Source organism: Pimephales promelas, chromosome 20, assembly GCF_988280905.1.
Source record: "Pimephales promelas chromosome 20, fPimPro1.hap1.1, whole genome shotgun sequence".
NCBI lineage: Eukaryota > Metazoa > Chordata > Actinopteri > Cypriniformes > Leuciscidae > Pimephales > Pimephales promelas.
The window spans coordinates 468,103-494,201 of NC_142788.1; the positions used below are offsets into that span (position 1 = coordinate 468,103).

At 40.7% G+C, this 26,099-nt stretch overlaps 1 protein-coding gene across 1 annotated transcript; it reads right to left on the reverse strand.

Moving 5' to 3' along the window:
• Positions 1-542: 542 nt before the first annotated feature.
• samhd1a (SAM domain and HD domain 1a) lies at positions 543-25,636 on the reverse strand. The gene is made up of 16 exons (XM_039682414.2): positions 25,392-25,636; positions 14,282-14,348; positions 14,055-14,127; positions 13,825-13,985; positions 13,619-13,734; positions 13,029-13,099; positions 10,966-11,121; positions 10,225-10,325; positions 10,047-10,155; positions 8,453-8,544; positions 8,258-8,373; positions 8,042-8,181; positions 3,514-3,603; positions 3,179-3,283; positions 2,043-2,180; positions 543-1,426 (listed from the first exon to the last, which is right to left on the reverse strand). The coding sequence occupies exons 1-16, from the start codon at positions 25,558-25,560 to the stop codon at positions 1,241-1,243; spliced, it is 1,890 nt and encodes a 629-aa protein (XP_039538348.2). The 5' UTR covers positions 25,561-25,636; the 3' UTR covers positions 543-1,240.
• Between the last annotated feature and the right edge of the window lie 463 nt (positions 25,637-26,099).

Sequence of the window (26,099 nt, forward strand, 5' to 3'; positions counted from 1 at the left end):
CCCTGACATTTGTGCTTATTTCAGTTGCTTATAAACATATTAATGACACAGGTGAAATTACACTCTATTTAGCACCAACAGGGCTACCATAATATGTGAGCAGCATGTATGTACATGTTTGTATTTTTGAGAGAATATTGTTTATGCATGGTTATTGAAAAAACTAAAAATGAGAGTTTCTGAAATAAGGCCATAAACACATGCTAAATATGCGTCCACAAGACTCTTGACTAACGGATGTAGTCGCCTAGAGTTTCTACTTCAAAATGATCTGAAAATCGTCCCCCTAATCGTTCACATAACACAATAGATGGATTTAAATTTTGTAAGACACGTTTTTTCTTTGTAAAGAACGAATATCATTGTGGAGCTTTTACTGCTAAATCTGGTACAGACACACTCATCTCAGTCGGCCCTTCGCTCAGCGAATCCTCTTCTGTACTGTACATCCACCAGATAAATCACACAACGCAACAGTAAAGCATGAATATATCATGAATATAGCACACTACGAACACAAGAGAGAGAGAAGAATCAGACCGTTTCTCCTTGCATTGCCGTTTTAATCCTTTTGCTGGAAAACCACACTTTCATTCACACGCTGTGCAGGAACACTGAGACTGCATTGATTCAACACGACATCAGAAAAATCTCCCGCACAACATGCATTATGTCACTACATTCGTCAACTCAACATTTTCCAGCACAACTGACTCGATATGATTGTGCGGTGAAGAAATGTGATTTAAATGAGTTTAACCGAGCTCAACAACACAATCATGGAGGTTTTGGTTCATAGTAAAGCCCTGTATTGATAAGATGAGAACATATGAAATATCGCTGAGGACAAACGGTTCATCCCACCGACTACTGGTATATAAAGTATTTCAAGTATTAAAAACATTCAGCCCAAATAAAGATATATACTATATATGCTGTCATCACACTTGAGAAAAGACCCAGTATAGTGGAACTGAGCGGTGGCTGTTCAACAACATGAACTAGTATCAGAGAGTCCCTAATAAAACCTTTTAAATAAATAAAAAATAACAGAAGACCTTTCTCTCTGTGGCAAAGCATGATGGTGGAGAGAGACGTGATCGTTCATGATAAAGCTTGACCTGAATTAAAACCCTGATAAAGAACAAGAAAATAAAACTCAATAGAGGAACTGAAGTTTGAAAACACGTTGGATGATTGAATGAGCGTCTGAAAGCTGTTTGAGATCCCGGCCGGTTCTTCAGAGCTTGCGTTCACCCTGAGCTTGAAAAAGGTTGACTTTAATATTGCGTGCCGTCCTCTTGGGCGTCTGATCTCTCGTTCCCGGACGCATGTCTTCCCTGTGGTCGCTGTCGCTGTCGTCCTGCTCCAGCGTGTGCCAGTCTCGCTTCAGCGGCGTGAGCTCTGGGGCGATCACATCTCCATCCTGCAACACAACACACGGCACCAGTGTTCGATCAGTCCACACTAGAGCCAGACCGATATATCGGCAGAACGATATTATCGGCCGATATTAGGCATTTTCCAAACTATCGGTATCGGCAGTTATATTGGCCGATAAACGAATGTTTCAAAAATAAAATAAAAACGGACGAAACACGCTTGAACCATGTCATGAGTGTTGGAGTTGTGTAGTTTGTCCACCAGAGGGCGCTCTACACCGTTCCTGTTGGCAACACTCGTTGAGTTGGTCACGAGACATACATCGCTTGAATAACAATTAAAAGAACATCCCCATCAGTTCTCTCAACTCAAATAAGCAGGACAAAATTTGTGACTATCATGTCCAGTTTCAAATAAATAAATAAAATATCGGCCGATATATCGGAATATCGGATTTTAAAACCCAAAAATATTTGTATCGGTATCGGCCTTCAAAATCCGTTATCGGTCCACACCATTCACTGTGTCCATTCTCAAACCATTGTTTAACTAAACCTTAAACAAAAACAACACAAATGTGTCCATAAACTGAGCAATAGATGGTCTGTTTGTTAAAATGTCCATTTCAATGAGTGTACGCAGAGCTGGAGATGTCCCACCTGCGGTTTAGTGAAGTTGCTGTCCATGCACCACTGGACGAAGTACTTCTTGGCCGCCTCTAGGCTCTTGTCGTCCGTCTTCTTGCAGAAGACCCTGATCAGCTGCTCCGCGAACTGCTCCGGCAGGAGTTTGGACACCTGTCAGACGACACAGCCACCTCATCAGGTGTTCTCATTCAAGCTAACATGGACATTCATCAACTCTGTAGACACGCATGTTTGTCTTTGTGGTAATACACTGAAAAGAAAACAGTTCGTAACGCCATCATCAAACGAACGATTCGCCACATCTAAACTCACATCCACAATCTCTCCGCAGGGTTTATTTGGATTTTGCACCTATAAGTCCTCGGTTGTGTGTGTTCTTGTTAGGGGCCGTGTGCGGACGTGGCTCCACTGATTGTGTCAGCGCTGTCGTAGGTCATGTTTGATGTTTGGATTTTGTGCATTTTTTCATATCCTAAACCTTTCCTTCATTTTCTTTCTTTCTACCAAAGACTCCATCCATCCTCCGATCGGCGTGTCCTCCTCAGTAGATCACAGGAACTGATAACTGGAAATGCTACTTGTTTGTTAGTGACTATACCTGATTAGGTTACACTTTATTTCAATAGTCACTTTAGACGTTCTACTAATTAGAAGTAATTTTTCAACTACATGTCAACTAACTCTCATTAGAGTAGTAGTATATTATAGTAGACTGTCAGTAGACTGGTAGGTTATGGGTTAGGAGAAGAAGTTGACTTGTAGTCGCCAAGTTACTTACAGTCAGTTGAATGTCTGTTGGGGGACCAACAAAATAAAGTGTTAGCAGATATTAAGCTGACAGTCTACTAATACTCTAATGACAGTTAGTTGACATGTAGTTGAAAGGTTACTTATAGTTAGTAGAATGTCTAAAGTGGACCATGGAAATAAAGCGTTACCCCTGATTACGTTGCACCTAATCTCCTGTCCGATGTGAGGCTCATGGGAGACGTCTGTTTTAATTTTCTTTGCTTTTATTTTGTGATGATTTTAATTTCTTGCTGTGTAAAGCACTTTGAACTGCCATAGTGTATGAGCTGTGCCATAAATAAAGTTGTCTTGCAGCCTGGTCAGCTGGACTAAAGAGGATCTTCCTGAACATCTGTTACCTGTTTCTTGCGGATCTTGATGGCTTTGCTGGGATCGTTCTTACAGTAGAAATGGACGTTGTTGATGGGGTTTTTCTCCTTCATTCCATAATCCATGTGAATGACCTGAAGAACAAACGAGGACAGCTGACAGCTTGACATGCTGTACTACGCTTACATCAGCAGTCATGTCACAATAAAAAAGGGAAAAGACATGAACAAGCATGCACTTCTCAACTGGTAATAAATGTTCCCTTCCCCGCAACACTGGCATTCTAAAACTACAACTGTATTACCTCACAGGACGAGATAAAGACCACAAACTACATGAGAGACCAATGAGATGTTCCACGTACACTGACGACGAAGTCCTCCGCGATGAGGTTGGCATCTGTGCCGCTGGGTTTGGATCGGGCCACTTCCTTCGCCCAGTCCAGCAGCTTCTCCTGCAAGAGATCAGAGGTCAGCACACACACTGCACCTGGCTCTTTATTAACTGGATCTACAAGCAACTGAAGAGACAAACGCAGTGTTTTCACTGGACTTCCTCCTGTAGAGGTCATCAACCCCTGAAACCAAGTTAACCCTCTGGGCTTCTTCGTAAATGGGTTACACTTAGCTTCCTCCCGGTCAAAAACGGACGAAGCCTTAAAATTTTACTTTACTTCTTCCCAGGATAACCATTCAAATATATTTTTGTTCTATAATATTTTATGATTTTTATTTAGAATTTTTTGAATTTTTTATGATACTTTGCATTAATTATATAATTTTTATGAGCTATTTTTTCCATTAGAATTAATATACATATTTTTATTTTATATTGTTTTTTATTTTTTTTTCAATAAATACAACATTTCACATTAAAATAGAGTGTCGGCTAATAAAAAAAATAATAATTCAAGTAGAAGAGCGCCACCTAGTGGCTTTAAAAAATAGTTACATGTGTGCAATGTCCTGTAGGCTGCCTATAGCTTCCTATTCAAATACATAGAAAGGCCTTTTGATTCTTTTTGTTGGTTTAGACATGATTTCTCATGTCTGTGTGCGTGTGTGTGTGTGTGAGTGCGCATTTGAGCAAGATTTTTCTCTCATTTATTGATTTTATTTTTCACATTCTACAAATTTGCTGGTGCAGTCTTGCCAGTTTATCTGTGTATGTGTGTGCGTGTGTGTGTGTGTGTGTGTGTGGGGGGGGGGGGGGGGGTCTTATTTGCACTCTTGATGTTCTAGAGTGTCACCCCTTCATTGCTGTACACTTTTTTTCTGCACAGTTGCTGATCTGTAGCTTGTACCACCAAAAGTTTCTCTGAGTTTTCCTATTTTTTCGTATTTCCCATTCATTTCCTATGTCGGTCATTTTTGACCGGGAGGAAGCTAAGTGTGACTTTTTTTTTTTACGACCCTTTAACAAATCAGAATCATCTCCTTGATTTTTGTGTGTGTTCATATAGGTAATAGAACAAAAGTCACCAAGTTTCAGCCCCATCCGATGTAGCAAAAAAATTAAACATTTCAAAACGTAACAGTTTTCGGTCATTTTTGACCCTCTGGGGTTAAAGGTTCAGTTCACCCTAGTGTTGGGCGATATGCTCCATTTTCATATCGTCCTATCGTCAGCCTGTGAGATCGGCGATACACGATAGTATCGTGAGGGGGCGGGGCTAACATTTAATTATTAACTTGATTATTTAGCCTACTCATTAATTTGCTTGTTTTATTAGCCTACTTCGTTTTATATACGAGAATATTTTTTCTATTTTGCTAGCAAAGGTGGAGTGTTTATTAATAGGATCAGGTTATTTCCTGGTATAGTGAGGTAAAAAAAAAAAGAGATCCTAATCCTTTTGTTTGTCAACGGGAAATTTACGGACACATTAGCCTATCCTCATGCCGTTACATGAAGCATTTTGACTAGGGCCTATTTCTGCACGAGATGAAAACACGTTTTAATAATTTCTTGGGTCAGAAAAAGCCCTAGCAGTGCGCTCTTTGCGCACTTCACATGCGCACTTCAGTAAGCACGAAGTACGCGGGTTAATGTGTTTTAAATGCCGGGAGAAACAAGAGCAAGGGCCAAACGTCTAGCTGAGTCGATCGGTTTATACTTATGACTTGACTCAGATAAAGGAAACGTTTACATGACCACATGCATTGTCAAGTTTATTCAACATAATCAGGTTAAGAAAGTCGTCGCATGTAAACGCGCTCAATCTCTGAAAGTGAAAGTAAAAACGGACTGCTTTCGGCATCTGCATTAACGCCGCGTTCCCTCAGAGACGACGATGATAACGGTAACTATAATACTATTTTAGTGATATTATTATTAATACTATTTAGTAATTGTATTGTTTTTAGTGTTAGTGTCATTAAACGTTTTGTTAATGTGTTACGGAAACAAATACTGACGAACAACGATGCCGTTTTCATCTTGGATCTGTAGGAAATTGAATTTTGCGTCTGTTAAAACGAGCACACTTGATAATTTGTGAATGGATCACCTTGCAATTAAATTTTGATGTGGGATGTTTTTTAGTCTGTTTTAAAAACATTCTCTTAGAGGAGTCCTCATTAGTGTGTTGATGCAATTGTTATGAGGTGATGTCGTTGTAAATTTAGGCAAGGCAAATTGATTGTAGTTCCTAATATTCATTTAATAACAATACTAGCTTTATAATAATAATAATAGGCCTAATAATAATAATTTAATACATTATGGTAAAACGAGCCAATTATCGTATTGATATCGTCAAAGGCATCTGCCATCGGCGATATGTCAGACTATCGTCGATACACGATACTATCGTCTATCGGCACAACCCTAGTTCACCCACACCATGAAACGGTCATCATTTACTCGCCCTCGTGTCATCCCAAACCCATAAGACTTTTGCTCATCCAAACACCAATGCGGATATTGTAATATTCTCTCATCATTTGCGTCACAAAAGTGTTCTCGCCGCTTCATAATATTAAGGTTGAACCGCTGTAGTCACATGAACTGACCCTTTAAAATCATTTAAAATTAATCTTTGTCATTTGGATATGTACCGAAAACTGGCTATTATTAAACCTCTTATTAAAAAAACTTGAGTCAATCACAGGCCGATCTCGAATCTGCCTTTTCTGTCAAAGATACTGGAGAAAGCAGTATCCTCACAACTGTGTTTCTTTCTCGGAGAGATGATATCAGGATTTAGACCGTACTATAGTACCGAGACAGCTCTCATCAGTCACGCGTGATCTGCTCTTATCGTCCGATCGCGGTTGTATCTCTCTATTAGTGTTGCTTGGTATATTAAAAAAAAAAAAAACTTTTTTTGACTTTAACCTTTGGCAGGGTAACGCTAATTTCACATACAGCAGCACACAGTGAGACGGCATGAATATGACACTGGATACAGCACGGCAGATTTAGAAATAAAGGATTTAAAGTGTTTGGATGGCGTCTCTTCTGTTCGTGTTCACTCACTCGCAGGAACACGGTTATACCGGATACACACACACACACACACACACACTTCACAAGATACCACAGCTGGATTCCATTAAATCTGCACGGTTTGTGAAATCAAATGTTTATTAGATATTCAGAGAGTTGTTTAAATGATGTAGATGCGCATTTGCTGAATGTTGACGGTAAATGAGAGAGTATTTTAGGCTGATTGTTTGGCTTTTCTGTTACAAATCATATAAAAGCAAACGCATTACTTTTGCACATACCATTTACTTTATTTGATGAGCAGTTCTGAAGCCCCAGATGCTGATATTATAATAATAATAATAATACATAAGTTTTATATAGCACTTTAAGGAACTCAAAGACGCTTTACAAATGGAACAATCAATCAATGGTAGGCAAGGTGAAACAGTAGTTTTTTGCAGGTGGTCAGTGAGTCCGAGTTTCTGATGTGGATGGGGAGTGAGGTCCAAAGGGTGGGAGCAGCGACGGCGAAAGCTCGATCCCCAAAAGTTTGCTGTGTTGATTTGGTGATGGGTTTGAGGCGTCGGGAGGCGCGGTGATGCTGTAAGAGGTTTTATTTTAAGAGGTGATATTTTAAAAATGCCAAATATCGGCCGATATATCGCTGTGCGGTGTAGATGTGATTCGCTGTGCGGTGTAGATGTGATTCGCCGTGCGGTGTAGATACACGTCTGACATGTTCAGTCACTATGACGGGATGAAACCATTTATATATATATCGAAACCAATATATATCTTTATATATTTTGACCACAAAATGCATAATGTAAACAGCGCTCACTATCGACAGCTGAATGTACAATCTATATTAGGAAATTATATAACATTTTATTTTATATTATATCCCCTCATTTTTTTTTTTGTTGTAAATAATTGGATTACAGGGAATCAAGAAAAATGGACAATTATAGCCCAGAGAGAGTGAAAAGGCCTAATGGACAGACTGAGGCTGTGACGGGTGTTTTAGGTCCGAATCATGCAGCCTTTAACCCTTGTGTGACCTTACGTTTTTAGGCTTCATTTCCTATGCAGATTCACTCGCCTACAAGATCACCCAAAACAGTCTTCAATGATTCATTCCTTTTCATATCGCAACAAATACTAAATATCGCAATGCAAATGTTTTCCAATATTGTGCAGCCGCACTTTGGGTTTCAGCCGACGAACCGCTAGGCAGAAACACTTGTTCATGACACGGGTCAGAGTCAACGTCAAATTACACAAGTAATGTAAAGGTCAGCGCCCCCAAATCGGCCCACTTGAGTTCATTTGTTGGCTTCTGAATATGCAGTGAACCCTGAAGTGGAGGGTTTGATGACCGCATTCATACCTTCATCTTTTTTCAATTTTGTAAAGCACTCTGAACTGCATTCATTAGTTTGGAAAAGTGCTGGACTCACCGGCGACACGTCCACATGCGTCTCGGACGTGGTCTGACCCACACACTTGTAGAGCCGTCTACAGACGATGTTGTGCAGGATGTCTCGGGCCTCGGACAGCTCCGGCGCAGACGAGTACAGGATCTGCTCAAAGATGTTATCTAAACACAGACACAATCTCTCATGAATCAGCCGAACTCCATCGCTCCTGCAGCGTCATGTGTTCACGACCTCGACCTGTGAGCTTGCTGTAGGCCTCCATGTCCTCTATGGCGGACGAGATGGTGAACGTCCTGCCGGAAGAGCCCTGGATCTGGATGTGCGGGTCAGCCTTTACAAAGGCCTCGGTGATCCTGACACAAACACAGAGCAGTGAAACACACCCGGAGCCAGGGAAACGAAAAACGTGTCGTTAAAGGGTACGATACACACATGGTCTCGATGATGTTGCCCACTTTGTGTTGATACGCCCGGCGATGGAGGCAGTTGCGAGTGTGGAACATGTCGTAGAGATTGCCAACTTCCTGCGGGTAAAGACAGATCACCCCATCAGGAACTCGAAACACCCCATCAAACCGGGCCCAGACTGAGACCAGACACAGCGAAAGCTAAAGCTGGCGGGCGCTAACACTCATCCTCAGACCTAGAGGAGTCACACACGCTGATGTCAACCGTCTTCATTCAACGGGTCGATGCTTCTCTCGTGACCCCTGCGACTGAAGAAGTGTCGATCAGCGCGACTGACCCCATCAGGCCCGGCTCATGGGGCGCGCCCTCAGTTTAAGCTAATAACAGCGGACTAGGCAAACGTTCATATTTGTGTTAGCACTCTGGAGAGCGTGAGGATCACAATCACAGACACGTTTACTTCACACAGCAGCAGAGAAAAGCTATACATCATCTAAAATGGAGAAAGGTCTTCTCTGTCAACATTGCGCTTCTGTAAAACATAGAAAACAAAACGAGTCCTGGAATCGCCGCTTCCTTTCAAGCTGAGGATCGTGAACGCTTCTTTAATCTGAAGTACTGTAATCGTAATATACAAGTGTCTGTAAAGCGCTAAAGACTGTTTAATATGAAGCCTGCATGTTACGCGTCTCTGTGTGAATGAATGGCACTGCTATGCACACTTACACTACCGGGCTAAAGTTTTAGATCAGTAAGATTTTTTATGTCTCTTCTCTCTCACTATGATATTTTAATTTAATTTAATATAATGAATAATACAATTTAAAATGACTGTTTTCGATTTTAAAATGTAATTTGAAAGCTGAATTTTCAACATCATTAGTGTTGCTGATTACACATCAGTTTTCAGTGTCACATGATCCTTCAGAAATCATTCTAATATGCGGATTTCATGCTCAAAAAACATAACTTATTATTTTCAATGTTGAAAACAGTCGTGTGCCATTTTCCCCCCAAAATTATATGATGAATAGAAAGTTCAAAAGAATAGCATTTATTTAAAATACAATCTGTTCTAACATTATAAATGTCTTTACTGTAACTTTTGATCAATTTAACTCATCCTTGTTGAATAAAAGTATTTTCTAATTTCTTTCCCCCAAAAATAAAAAATAAATTCTTACTGACCCCAAACTTGTGATTAATGTTACAAAAGCTTTCATTTCAGATCAATTCTGTTCTTTTGAACTTTCTATTCATCAACGAATCCTGAAATAAAAATGTAAAAAACTGTTTTCAACGTGGATAATAATCATAAATGTTTCTTGAGCGTCATATTATAATAATTTCTGTACACATATTGTAGGCCAGTTTGTGCAGAATACAGTGTCATGAGACGTCAGCCATTAATATGCTTATAAGCAACTGTAAAAAGCACAAATGTCAGGGACCAACTCTCCCCTGACCCCAGAGGGTTCATGACACTGGGAGCAAACGAGAAGAATTAATATATCTGGGCATTAATTGCTGGTCAATTGTATCCCAATGGGTAGTTCAGTTTAAAATCACGAGCACTAAATCAGTGAACACACACATTGAGTATGACCCCAAACCGTACCTTGTCTCTTGTGCAGATGTGCTTCTTTCCTCTCACTTCACACACGCGAGCAAACTTCAGGAAGCGCCGGTAGTCGAAGTTATTCTGGATCCCCAGGTGATAGCAATCCCTGTCCATGACAACACACACTTCACTCAGCTGAACCAGGGTTAACCCTCACCTCCACGACCCCTCTTACCTGGCGAAGTAGTCCCACTTGTCCACGTCGATGCCATTGCGTTTGTTTGCTACTATCTCGTACAGGAAGGACTTCTCCAGAGGTCGGCCCTCATACGGCCACTGCGGGTCAGAGGAACAGGTGTGCAGCCATACTCGAAACATAGAAACCGTGAATGCTAAACACACACTAAAACTCAGATCTAACTGGAGGCACTGGGTGGCGCTGTGGAGCTGGTGAACGGGGTTTGATGATGTCATCGAGGGTCACAATACTTCCGTCAAAGTGATTTTACTAAATGACCTCACGAAACGGAATTACTAGAGCAACATTCGCAGCAGGAGATCACATGACCTGCACACCCATCGGCAGAAGATGACCAACTAAATTAACTTCCACAATATTCACTCCGTTATTTACTCATATAAATCGCCTGTCGAATATTTTTAAGCAGAATCAATATTTTGGAAGTCTGAGAGGTGAATATGGATTATTAGTTTTGATAATGAAAATGTGTGTGAAACGTTTCGAATCAAAGTATTCTCAGCTTAAATGTACAACCATGTTGAGTTTCAGCCCCTGCAAACACAACACATTAAAATGTAAGCAAGGCGATTGCAGCTCAATTAGCGAAACTCAACAAGCGTTTTTGTTTCAAACACATCTGGCCTTGAGTCGTGATTTATCATTTCTCACATCACGACGCCAGCTGTTTAACGAGTCGATCTGCTCTGCGGTGTGTGTGTGTGTGTGTGTGTGTACCGAGCGGTCCAGCACAGAGGAGTCCAGCGGCCCGGCGATCTGCTCCTTGATGAACACCAGGTCGTCTGGAAGCCTCAGCCCATGATGCATCATCACCGCCTCCAGCTGGTTGACCTTCACCAGGTGGTCGAACATCTGCACTGAGGCGGTCTCGTGCTGCGGGGAGAACACACACACACATCTGCAGTGAGGCGGGAGAACACACACACGGCCGTCACTTTACACTCGAAGAACGATTCCACTGTCGGACAAACTAACACAAGTTTACGAAACGAGAATAGGACATCGATTCTGACGGCTCTTTTAGGTGGACCAAGCGTGCCGCACAAGCCCTCAAAAGTGAAGCCAAAACGCCTCGATCGCCCCCCTGTGGCCGGTCCTAGTATAGCTCATAACCCCCGCCTCCCCGTGTCATTCAATGGGACGCGAGACCAACTAAACAATTACATTACACTTCACATATCATAATTTTCTCCCTCAAGTCCAGACACGAACTTATGCACATGTATGTTGGTTGTCTTTACATCATAATAATATTTGATATAATCTAGATATGGAATAAATAACAATCAATACAAAATGAACATGTCTCGTTTCTTGAAATAAAGTTTTGAGTGATGAAATATTTGCTTTGTTGTGCATTAGAACCACACCAGGCGTTTAGTCATATTACAAAATAATGTACTGAAGCATCCAGACACTTCACCACGTGACAGCAGCAGGCTCCTGATTGGTTAACGTGGCGGGGATTGACGACAAAGTTCAGATTTTTTAACTCGGGCGGCAGGAGCGATTTCGCGTCAAACGCGTGAATGCACAAATAGCACTAACTAAATCATTAGCGTGTAACGCACAAAATGCACCAGACCCTCAATTCGTGCCATTTACATAAACTTGCCGCGCGACTGAGGCGTATTCACGTCTACCACACCGCGCCGCGCTCTACGCCTCATTCGCGCCGCAGGAATTTTTTACGCGCGTAACGCGTCTTTGCATTGCCTTAACATTGAAATCATTCGCGTCCAGTGGGAACGCACCATAAAGGCCCTTGCACACTGAGTCCGAGATTTTCGTATACATTTTTTCATATTCCTGACTCAGTGGTTCTTATATGTCAAACACCATTAAAATTGCTCACTACGGATGCGCAAAACGCAGAAAATTGAACCCGATTCAATTTTTTTACGACGGACGAAGGTTTCAGAGGCAGTGTGCGAGCGTGATTGACATAGATTCAGATTATTTTATTTCATGCCATGTCAGCAGTCAGAGCTATTTACATGACAAAAATTCATTTACAAAAATACAAATATCATATAAATAAAACAAAAACATAACAAATATAAACAAGAAGTCATATTAAACAGTATATTTTTTTAAATTAACATATGATAAAAAAAAATCCAGAACCTTTTCAGGCATAATCTCATCAAATATGTCCTTCAAAGAAGTAACTTGATAAAAGAGCCTTCGGCTTGCGTTAAGTCAAGGACAATCCAATAAAAAATGTTTGACAGATAAGGGAATTTTACAAAACATACATAAAGTTGGGTCTTCACCTTTAAGCAGAAAAGCATGAGTCAAACTTGTATGACCCATACGGCATCTGGTGCAGACCACTTGATCAAATCTAGTTTTAAAATTGATAGAAAGTCTGTTTGTTATTTCCAGATGAGTTTCATTCAATTTATTATTCTTGCACATATTCCACTTCTGGCCACTTATTTAAAATATATCAGTTAATAATCGGTCTGATGGAGGAATTTGACAATCATTAATTCCTGATTAAGAGCTTCCTTAGCAGCGGCATCAGCTCGTTCGTGCTTGACATAACCCGAGGTCGTATTTATTTTTTTACGTGCGAAAAAATTCGGACGTGAATTTCAGACTCGGTGTGCGAGGGCCAACGGGTACATTTTGTCTGATTAAAAAAATATATATTATTTTGATTTTCTGAAAAGTTAGTTTCAAAGCATCAGGCACAAGTGTGATGGTCCCCCGTGACTGCTCTTCCTCTTCCTCTTCCTCCCAGGAGCAGGCCGTTCACACGCTTGCACACTCACCTTCCACTTCTCACCAGGTCGAACTTTAGGGATGAACAGGCCATCAAACAAATGAGAGAATGGGCCGTGACCTGGACAACAGACAGAAAGGTGATTTTAACGACACAAAAACATCAGTGTGTGCTCTGAGATTAACATGTCTGACGGGGGGGACGCGGCTCGCTCATCTGATCTGGATTATGGACAAAGTTTGTACATTTCAAGAAGGATGCGAGATGATGATGGACCCCTATTTATAAGCTATTGCTTCTTGGGGATCCATTTTCACAATAGAATATATCTGTTTTCCTGATCAGTTGTTGGGAAAGTTACATTGATCTATGGTGTACTAGGGTAGTAGTTGCAATTGTAATGTGTGATGTACTGCATAATTTATATTGCTTCTGTCTATATTACTGTATGTATACCCCAACAACTGCTTCTGTCGAAGTAAAATGTACTGAGTTATTGTGAAATAAACTAAACTAAACTAAATGATCTGAAAACCGGTCTGTGCCTGATTATTAAACTGTCTCCTTCAAAGCAATCATTTCATCATCTGATTCTAACGAACACGAGTCTCTCATTGTCTGAGCACGTGCGTCACTCACCCAGGTCATGGCACAGGCCAGCGATCTGCACACAGAGGATATCCTGCTTGGTGATGAAGAGCTCTGGCTGTCTTTCGTTCAGAGCCTTGACTAGACATCCCGCCAAATAGCCCACCCTGCAGCACACAAACACAACACACTCTGAAGACACACGCGTCCGTCCGTCCGTCCCGTGAGGCGCGAGGAGTGTGTAGCGGACACCTTACCCGACCGAATGCTCGAAGCGGTTGTGGGACGCCCCCGGGAACACCAGGTACGTGCCCCCCAGCTGTTTGATGTGGCGCAGCCTCTGGAACTGAGGCGTGTCTATGAAGCGCAGCAGCAGCGGGTGCAGCTCGATGTGGCCGTGGATGGGGTCGTTGAACACCTGGAACACACACAGCACCCGTGGAAAGGCCCGGCATTGACCAGCACGCGTGAGAAAGCTTCGGCTTACCTTCATGGGTTCGTTTGAGATCTGCCAGAGCTTCTGAAGGCAGTGCAGGATCTGCAGGCGTGACCCCAGAGGCCTAAACGACACCACCCCATTTCAATTATGCAAAACATGCACTGGAAATCAGCAGCTCATTATCAGACAGGGCCAGACTGTGGCATTAGGCTAATATTAAATGACTTCGGTTTGTTAATAAAGCAGCATAACTAAATAGTTGAAGCAACACTTACGAGATGCCCATCTTCTCCAAAAGCCCCTCGTTGAGGTACGGCAGTCCTGGCCCGGTTATGCCGTGCTCTGTAAGACAGATGATAACACTGAGCTCGACTGGGAACCAGTGACACACCCTTCACCCTGGTGGCCGCTTGCTGTAACTGCGGGTGTCTGCACACTGGGCTCGTCTGCAGCGGTGCCCGGCGCACAGCAGCGATGAACACTCGAACCCTGGTGCGTTTGGGTGCATCTTACATCATCACAAACGCGTAACTCTTTTAGTTTATTCTTAGCTAAAAACACTTAGTTCTTTCAAAAATATATGTGCTCATTAATGTATATTTACTTCGTTCAAGTAATTATTCTCGTCAGTGTATAATATGCCATTGGAAATACATACGGGTAAGGGGTTCGCCATGTTGCCCCTCCATCTTGAAAGTACATTAGCCAAAGAGGGACATACCCGTTAATTCAAGATTCGCCTTTACGTTTGAGTTAACACTCATGGACGAGGTCGAACTGGAAGCCACGTTAATCTTGGACTACATTGGCCACCGTAGGAGTTAAAACGAAATCGGAATTGAGAGGAACAGAAATTAATATTCGATGGATGGTCATATACCTTTTCACCGCTAGATGGGGGTAAAAATCACACAGTGTAGCTTTAAGACAAAGATGATATTTTTGTTTACATTTTTAGTTTTTGACTGCTAAAACTAATATAATTTGTTGTTTGCCTTAATAATGTGGATAAATAAAAAACTGTGGTTTAAATGTCAAATGTCTAAAAAAAAGTCAATAATTATCAATACCGAACGATATGAAATATATCATAATAATTGTTTTATCTATATCGCACAACCCTAAACACTATCACCCCCTAACATGTGTTTTATTTAACTGAACGCGTCATAATCAGCTGAAACGCATCCGCAGGTTTATGTCCTTTCACATTCACACGCAGACACAGCAAAACAAGCCCTTACACAAGCAGACATGCGGCAGGACACGTTCAGGTGGAGGAGGACCCTGGCGCTCCTGGACAGTGTACGGGCAGGATCTGCAGGGGTCAAGGGTCGCACTGCTGGATTAGAGATGGCGTACATCATCGGAGGCACTCAAACGAGACTCCTCTTATCTCTCAGGCTATCCTGCTAATGCTGTGGGGAACTACGAGTGAACCGCTTTCTGTCCGAGATAAAACCTTACCAATCAATGACTGGCATGCATGAGGTGGGCATATTATGGGCTGTTGAGGAAGACCAACATGGATGAAGATGAACTAAAGGAAGTCCAGGGCCTTATGATCGTCTGTTGTGTGTGATTTTCCTGAACAAATGCTTGGTCATGTCTGGTTCTGATCATGGACATAAATCTGGGTTTGGTGTTGACCACTGAGTGACCGCACTTATGCATTCCCAGCATGTGTACACCAGCCACGAGCGGAGGTCACGCAGGGGTCACGCAGCAGGAACAGCACAAGCTCGGGTGCGAGGCCGTTCAAGCGCGTCACACACACACACACACTCCTGTTTGGCGTATCTGATGAAAACTGTTGTAGAGAGTCACTCGTAAGCCTGTCAGAGACTGAAACTTCACTTCCACGTCTGTCAGCAAGTCAAGCTATTGTTTTCACTTTAAATCTTCAAATTATAGCCTCTCATTTAAAAGATAAACACCATGTGTAGCATCTTTGTTTGGATCGTGATTAATGCAGTTCCCTCTCATTTCAAATGGATACAGATCTTTCTTTCTTTAAGGTTAGTTCGGCCTGTAAGACGAAATAAACAGCAGTGTATATCATTAGTGGCGTGTTTGATCATCCAGTCCCACTGTTCGGTTCTGTCAAACGTTACGACACCACGTTACTCACACAGAGCAGACTCATGGGCCTGTACAGTCTTCTGGAGAGATCAATCACTCCATCAAGGCTCCTCATTAGTACACATCAAAATCGGTTTTATCCATTCAAATCTGTAGTTTATGTCGATTTGTTTGAATGAAAAGGGTTTTCTCTTTAGCATCCGCCGGCGCTCCCCTCTCCAACGGGCTCAGCGGTTGCCGTCAGGGCGGTGCAATTAATTAAATTTCCATTTCCAGCCGGGCGGGGCGGGGCCGGGGTAGCAGGGGGCGGGGCCGGGGTAGCAGGGGGCGGGGTGTGTTCGGTATCGCGATTCGAATCGTGAGTTCAGTATCGCGGTTTTTCGGTTCAGTTCGAAAATCACACATTACTTCGTAAACATGTCAGCTTTTCCACCAGGGCTGTTTAATAGTTCAAAGAGTGCAATAAATGTTCAACTTTACATTTTTTAAGAATTGTTGAAAGGTGTCTTTTTAATAACAGGGCTCCCGACTGTTATAAATTAGGCTAGCGTGCCACAGTCTGATGATGTATCCGAGGCGTGTGTCCCGAACCCACCATTTTCGGGAAGCGTGAGTTGGAGATTTCAGCCGGCAGAGGTACTGTAAGGAGACGAACTCCATGAACTGAGAATACGGTAGACGCTAACCCAAAAATTGCGGGAAACACAAAGTTCGCCGACAGTGCAGGCACTTTGCAGTTTAAACGCAATGCTTTAGTTAAACATAGTCTTAGCCTTAAAGGGTTAGTTCACCCCAAAATGTAAATTCTGTCAGTATTTACTCACCCTCATGTTGTTCCAACCCCGTAAGACCTTCATTCATCTTCGCAACACAAATTAAGATATTTAAGATATTAAGATCACTCCTACATACTAGTCCATAGGCTTCTTGAGGGAATGACTCTTGCTGTCCTCGAAAAGTCATTAAAGACATCGTTAAAATAGTCCAAGTGACTACAGGGGCTCAATCTTAACTTTATCAAACGACGAGAACACTTTTGTGCGCAAAAACAAACAAAAATAACGACTTTATTTCAACTATTCACTTCCTTCTCTATGGGCCTGTAGTCAGTTAGCGTAGTGTGATTGCGTAGAGCTACGTCACACGAAGGCTCACTATTGGCCGACGCTGGTCATGTGTGTGTGATGCGTGTGACGTACAATAACAGAAGCTTACGCTATTAAACTAGTAACCTGACTCGCGCAGAGGGAGAAATAAACCAATAGTTGAAATAAAGTCGTTATTTTTGTTTATTTTTATTTGTTTTTTTGCGCACAAAAGTGTTCTCGTCGTTTGATAAACTTAAGATTGAGCCCCTGTAGTCACTTGGACTATTTTAACGATGTCTTTAATGACTTTTCGAGGACAGCAAGAGTCATTCCCTCAAGAAGCCTATGGACTGTATGCAGGAGCGATCTTAATATCTTAAATATCTTAATTTGTGTTGCGAAGATGAACGAAGGTCTTACGGGGTTGAACAACATGAGGGTGAGTAAATACTGACAGAATTTTCATTTTGGGGTGAACTAACCCTTTAAGCACAGGGTATGCCGTGACATGTTCATAAATCAAAAAGCAAGGCCACTGCCGGCTGCTTTATAAGACAAGAGGCTGTAAATCAGAGCGCAGATGAGGCAGAGACGATGCAGAAATTTAACACGGCCGACTTGGAGGAACTACCCTTCAGCAAACTCAAAAGCCAGCTCCACCTTCAAAGGAAGAATGGCTTAAAAAATTTCCGAAACTTACAACAACGATACAGCACAATTTGTTGGAATAATTGCGGATACTCTGAAGGGGAAGATGAAGGATGCTCTGCATATATCAATTATGATCGACGGGGACACCGACGTTTCAACAAAGGAACGCGAAATCATATACGCAAGGATCCTAAACGAAGGGAAACCAGGAATATTTTGATTGGCCACATCGAAGTGAAACATGCACATGCTCAAGGTATGTTTTATATATTATATATTTAAATTATGTTTAGACCCATTACTAAATTCTTTACTGTGAATTTCCCTTTGCACAGATAGCATTGCCAGCTCCAGTCTACAATTACAAAGAATTCAACTTATTCAGGCTACTACCTTATCTTCATTCTAAAGCTTCACATGGGATTGAGAATCTCTTTGCAACTATTGAGGTCATCATGTGAGTGAGATGCCAGCCGGGTGGCACACCTTCAGGCCCAGAGAAGACACACCTTTTGTACAAGTATCAGGTGAGCAGTGTTTTCTTAATTACGTTTTTAGCTCTGGAGTTGATTTTTATTTTATATTTATTAATTTTGTATTCTTGTCTAAAATGTTGAATGTTGTGTGAGCTGACAGACTATGGTGCAGAGGAGCTGGACGTCCTGATAGACCACTTCAACTCTTAACAAGGTTAGTGACTCTTTTTAAATTATCATAAAGATATATAACACAGAGCAACATTTCAAACATCTACTTTGATCCTTAACCTAGACTGTTTGGTCAGTTTTTCCTTTCACTCTTTTCAGAAATGGCTGTGAGTCCAATCCGGCTACAGAGGAGCATCAGTCCACTGTAATGGCTAATTTATACATTTACATTTATATATGTTTCTTTTCTTTTATTTTCTTCTATACGTTTTCTTTCATCTTATTAAGATGTTTTAGATTTACTAACGTTGGAAAAGATGTACTCATGAGCATTTAAAGGAAGATGTTCATATAATCCAAAGGGCATTATTACAGATATAACAAGCTGTTAGAAAAGCATAAGTTAATGTAAGCTTTGTTTGAGAGCATATTGTTCTGTGTTTAACAAAGGACCAAGCAGCATGGAAACATTTTAATAGCCCATTGTATTTCGAGTGTGTAATGTATGTGTGCAGGTTTCGATCAAACAAGAGATAAAGCAGAAAGGGTGTGAGGTTGAACAGTAGTTGGGGTGTGACGTCAAGCTGCACTTAAACAATGGAAACTTTACCACAGCCGTCATTGTGCTGTCTGAACTGAATATGGTTAACAAGAATAGTTAAAGGCCGCATGAACAGGTTTCCTTTCTAGGCGGCACAGGGGACGATCTGCTGCACACCAGACACAGTCTGCAGAGGACGGTTTGCTGAGTTTTCAGGTCTATAAGGATGCCGAGAAGGACTAGCCTTCGCCTTCACATGTAGACATTGTTCTGTATGTTGAATGCCAACTTAAGATTTGTTTTCTTGCAAGAAAATAAACTTTTGATTGTTTGACTTTGAAGAGGTTTCCACTTGTCTTCTTCCTCCTCTTTTCGAGCAACAGAGAATTATTTCCACAACACTATACAGTTCCACACTCATCTTTAGGAACTACATGGACTAAAAGTCTAACCATGCCTTATGGGAGATGATGATGGTATCTGCTCTGATTACAAGGTACCCCATTTTAATCACATCCTTGTTCATTTAATTGGTAATTATTACTTTTTGATTAAATAAAACCTATATTAATGACCCAATCTTTGTAGAACATCCTACATATGTGCACATCATGCTGGTCCTCCCAGTCTCCTCTTCTGTGCTCAGAAACCTGATGTGGACATTGTGGAGGACTTGATTCGAATTACCATGGAGGGTCCTTGTTTACTAGCCTGGTTAAACTGAGTTATGGTCTGGCAAAGCATCATAGACAGATCATTTCCAGAGGATGTCGTGGGGAGACCTAAAACCAATCAGAGCGATGAAGGAGAAGGAGAAACATCTCCGAGTGTTGTTCTTTGCTCTGTTTTTAACAAAAAGGAAACGTTCAAATCGTTTAAAACAGACGCAATAGCTTGGAGGCCAAATCACGAGGGCTGGCCTTCCCAGAGGAGCACAGGAGGATGTGCTTCCTCTAAAAGGGGAAGTGAGTAAAGGCAGCAAGTTATTTTGGCCTACTTGGTCAAGAGTGTAATGTTATTGGCCAGTGCCCCTAATGTTTACTAAAGTCAAGTATCGTTTGGAACTTGTTACTCAGCACTTTCTTTCTGAATGTATTAATGGTATCCACAAGTTTCCTACGCCCCATGAGGCCTTGCGTCAAAAGTGGGCGCGACTTCCGGTTGGAAGTAAACAAAGCGCGATTTGACATGCTTAACACTCGTTCATTCAACAGTTGACAGTCATTCAAGTTACAGCGATCCAAACTAGCTAACGATGTGGGAACACAACCTCAACGAAATTAAAAAGGGTGAAATAACAGTACCTTTACCCTCCACAGTAGCTGATTGGGAGTATTATAATAACATTATTAATAATCAATACTCATCAAGGCATGGTGACAGACAGTTGTGCGAGCTGACAAACAATTAAAATAAAAAATACACACTTAGTCATTGTGCTTTGGAGTTTATTCAAAATTATAAATGAATGTGCTGCTTGAATACATTAACTGGCACATTTGGTATTCTGTCAACACAGGCTTTGATCCTGAGTTTAGCTGTAACATCAGTAGCGAACAGCCAATCACATGCGGATAGAGTTTAGAGAATATTAAGAATTTAAACAAATGTACACAGGAAGATTCGTCGTCTTTTGGAAGGTGATGGAAACTACAGTCGTTGGCAGGATCAGAGACGGGCTCTGGCAGGATCACTCTGATTTAGTTTTCAGCTTATGTTCAAAACAATCACGTTTAAGCCACTGAATTAGTTTAGTCCGGTTATACATACAACCGCGAACAGCACATGTTGTCCCTGAGCTCCGTAACGACATCTCTCATAAAGATTTGCGTCTTTAAATAGTAAAATAATTCTCCGAAAACAGCTAGCCTTTTCGCTAACTAACACACAAAACACCATTGGAATGCTACTTCCGCCGCGTCACCGGAAGTTTCACCCACTTTATTTTTTACAGGAGCGCCCCTCGGAAACTTGTGGATAGATTTTTTAATATTTGTACAGCCATGACAGCAATGGTCCTGTTGGTTTACCTTGTTGTTGCATCTATAAAAGCGCACAATAAAATGTGATTTTGAAACAGCACATCATCATTTCTGCATCTAATATCAAAGTATTTATTAATAATACAGTGGAAATTAGTAGAAATGTGAATATTTGATTAGATGTTGATTTACGGTGTGTGCCCTTAAATTTTCAGTTGAGGGCCACAGTGCTCCTCATGAAAAAAGTAAGTCTGGACTCTGGAGCCCTCCCTAATTTTAAACAATGGTTACAGGAATTGTCAGGTTGTTTGGCTTTGGAGAAACTCACATATATTGTTAAAGGAAAATCTGGAAAGTTTTTCAAAGTTTGGAACCCCTTTATAGAATTTTTAAAGGAAGCTGAACCAAATAGTTTATTTTCGGTGTAACCAGGAATAACAAATTATGTTATTAATGTACCATTGTCTTGACATTTGTATAGTATAGTTGTTGTCGTTGTTGTTTTTATTATTATTTCTTTTTTATTTATTTAATTTTTATTTTGTATTTTTGTATTTTATTTTTCTTTCTGTGCTTGTTTTAATGTAAATGTTTCTAAAATCAATAAATACAATGTTGAAAAAAAAAAAAAAAGTCTGGAGCCCTGAATAAACGCAACTCATTCCCAAAAACATGTGAAATAATGTTGTTATATAATTATGATTTCAATACTAACCAAAAAAATTGTGATTATGATTTTCTCCATAATCGAGCAGCCCTACATAGACACGGCAAATGAACAAGAACATTTGTTTTGGCACCACCGCCAAAAACATTTACAAAGTGAATCTGCAGGGCTGCCGACTCTAACGACCTCACCATGAGTCACGCAATCGGCACTTCACTCGCTCTCACGCCCATCTCTAGCAGCTCATTAAAGTTTCTGTTCCTGGAAATCTTAAAACACTGATTACTTCAATCGTATCTTTTGTTCAATTGTGTCTATTTGTTGCGATTGCTACTTTTATTTATTCTTTTTAATTACCGATTATTTATCTGCCTTTAATAATGCTTGAAATATATAGGTCTACTTTTCCATAGTACTTTTAAACCACAGGCAAGCGTGTAAGTGTTCTTCAGCTGCAGTTACATGTTTTATAATAAGACTAAATGTGAATGATATCTAAGTGTTTTTTTTTTACCTTACTGGAATCAAAATTAGGAATCGATAAGCAGAATCAGAATGGTTAAAGTTCAAGCGATACCCAACCCTAGCTAGCGTGAAGCCATGCAGAGACCCTGAAGAGCTGGTGTGTTTAGTCCGGCTGGAGCTGACCTGTGCGGGTCGTGACCTCCAGTGGTAATGCACAGATCCCATCTCATGCCCCGCCTGTTTACACTCACATCAGACAGCACTGGAATCCAAACTAACATTCACTCCCGCCCAGAATTTCCAGTGATCGTTTAACTATACATGGTAGACCCTGGTTTTGCATGGCCGTGCTTTATGTAATTCATGTCGGGTGATCATGATGATTAGCCAGCATGGACAAGATAACAGCTGTCATGACTCGTGAATGTTTGCAGCATATAATCTGCATATTTTCTATCATTGTAACTTACATGTAAGCTAGGCAACTCTAATCTTGAAACGATACCACACGTGATTGTTGAATATGATTATGCAAAGGAGTTCTGGGAAGAGGTGCGTATTTTCTCTGCTCACCAGTGGTGGAATGTAACGAAGTACAAATACTTTGTTACTTTACTTAAGTACATTTTTCACGTATCTTTACTTTACTTAAGTAGAATAAATAGTGCATACTTTTTACTTTTACTTCGTTACATTTTGCAGCAATTATTATACTTTCTACTCCACTACATTTCTACAACTTCTGTTACATTTTCTGATCAGTTTTTCCCCTGCCAAAACATAATCTCACCGTCCGTTCGTTGCACGTTTGTCTCACCAGTGACGTTTGGTTGCCATAGATACATCAACTAAACGCGTCTCGCACGCAGTGTGTTTATCGTGCAATTTATATGCGAAAATTTGTTTTTACGTGCATAGGAAACACACCGTGTGTAATATACGTTTAGTTAGGATTATGGCAAACCAAGAGGTTCAGAATTACACCATAAATTAATCTCGTTTACTGCCAAACATAGTTATTATAATATAGTAAGGATAAGCATGATGTGTATATCGCCTAATTGCAAGCTTGTTTCAGAAATGGTGACATTTTTTTTCCATCATTATAGGAGTATTAGGTTGAATAAGTTAGAATTAAATGTTTTATTAATCATTAGAAAATAGACATTATGCAAGTACTTTTACTTTTAATACTTAAAGTACATTCAAAATCAGGTACTTTTTACTTAAGTATGGTTGTCATTGTGTTACTTCTACTTTTACTAAAGTAAATATTTATCTGGTTATTTGTACTTTTACTTAAGTACTGAGATTCAGTACTTCCTCCACCACTGCTGCTCACAACAAACTCTTTATTTCTGATATGAATGTCCTGTTGATCTGGGACGGAGACAGCAGGTTATACTGCTAGATTCATCTCCACAACTGATCCTGAGCCCAACTTTAGGCTTTTCTGTGTCGATTTAAAGTTATTCGTGACTCTCTTTGTTCATCATTTAACAAGAAAGTCTCTAAAACTGATGTGTTGATTAAAAAAATAGGCCAATGGCTTCATTATAAGAGTTACCTCCTGATTTTCTGACTGTCATTTTTAACACATTTTTTTTGTTATCAAATTTTTATTGTTTATCGCATTTAATTTTTGAAGTTTAATGTTATTTCTTTTTTTTAAAATAAATTAAATGTTTAATTTCTATCGCTTTAACGGTTTTGTAAATGACTTTCTAGTTGGTAGATTATTTGTTTACTGCATCTGTTTGCATACTTGTTTGGAAATGTACCATTATTTTTTTTTTCTTCCTCTAAAAAAATAACACAAGAGAGAAATCACAATGAAACCAGCCTAACTCAACTAACAGAAGTGAGGGGTCGACATGGGGTCAACCTACAACACATTGACACAGAACGCAAACTCAACTGATTTTGTATCCTCAATATGTCCAGAGTAAGAGGGAAAAAAGCCCAGAAGAATCCCATTAGGGGAAGTTTTGAATAAGACCCAAACATACTCTATTCATACGCCTATTCATTCTGTTTCTCAAGTGAATAGGGTACCGAATTTAACCTTTAGATACCATGAAAATTAATTTTCTACTTACTGAGAGTAGTTCACTTACATCAAGACAAACAAAACATGTATTACAAGTTTATTTTTTTCATTGTTAACATGGGCAAACAGTGCATAATCTAATTTTGTGCTAATTTGCAAAAATAACACATCTTATTTGATTTATGTGATTATGATTTTCTCCATAATCGAGCAGCCCTACATAGACACACGGCAAATGAACAAGAACAGTTGTTTTGGCACCACCGCCAAAAACATTTACAAAGTGAATCTGCTGCCAACTCTAACGACCTCACCATGAGTCACGCAATCGGCACTTCACTCGCTCTCACGCAGACACAAACCACCAAGCAAACAGACACCGACAGATTACACAGAGCAGGACACTATCGACAGATTATCAGCTCTCGAATTCTGCCGATTTAATTACGAAATGCAAACAATAAACACAGTTTACTAACCCTAACTCGAACCGATCATCTCTTGCTCTTTGCCACTAGTTAATAGTACATATACACAAATGATCAATAGGTCATTCGAAAGATACAGTTCAACTTACCGAAAAGTAATAAAATTGATCAGTGTTTTTCAACTGTGGAAATAGGTCCATAAAACAGGATAGTACCGCAACATCTTATTTTTAAATGTTTATATTAATTTTTTTTTACACCAGCACAATTATGGTAACGGTATCTCAACAGCCCGTACAGCCAAATATGCAAATATATGCAAATAAAATGAGATAATATAACGTTACCAGTAGCCGGGGCATAAATGCAGTCATTCATTCAAGGTCCACTCAACTGTCTTCCCTTTGTTTCTCCTAACGTTACATGGATTCATTTGATTGACTTTTATTTTACCTAGCTGTGTTTCTGCATTGTCCTGACCCGTGTCTCCTGTTCTCCAGAACCAGAACCCATCTGTCATAATCAACAATAAAGGCTGCTTTCTAAAGTACTCCTTCCCCTGTGTATAATGCTCATGGGTCGCCAAAATGGGTTCGAGACCTTCACGTCAAGTATTTTACTGTTATCGGGATATTGAGGATACAAAATCAGCTGAGTTTGCTTCTGTTGCAATTTGTTCAACCTTTTTTCATAAAATGACTGGACTATTAAGCAGCGACTGGATCTCTGTTGTCATGTCACTGAAGTCTAGGCTGGTCTTGATGGGTTGAGGACAGTTACTTGCCTCTGAATTTCTGCTCCCATTGCTCGAGTCCTTCTCTCCGCAGAAACACCACCGTTTCATCGGCGTCCCAGCGCCAAAACTCTCCGTCACAAACCTGCTTCACCTCGACAGCACACTCTTCATCTTCCCTGGGCCGTTTACTCCGCTTATCCATCACTAAACCGTTCATGTAAAACCCGACACACTTTCGGTGGATTCCAGCCGCCGCGCGCGTCAGAGCCGACTGAGAGTTTGTCCCTTCGCGCCTCCAGTGGTGTTGGAGTGCGCGTGACCCGCAGCGCCTCCTGTGGGGTCGGAGTGCGCGTGACCCGCAGAGGGTCCTATGGGGTCGGAGTGCGCGTGACCCGCCTGCCAGGTTTAGATGCTTCTACATCTATCCAACTATCATTATAACATATTGATAATTTTGGATATGAGTCCAACAGTCCATATATTCACCTATAATTTATGGGCTGTTGTTCCAGGATATGATATGTTGACCCAGGAAAGATGTTCCACACCCTATGGAGCGAAGTATGTGCCTAAACCTCACACACAAACAAAACGTGTTTTACTCACACCCAATGATTCACAAACAAACTCAGTGTGGTTTGTAAATACAAAACATCACTCACAAACTAATGCATATTGTTCTGCAAATAAAAAACGTACCTATCAAACAAATACAGTATGTTTTACATATACATAGAAACGTATTTCTTCAATGAC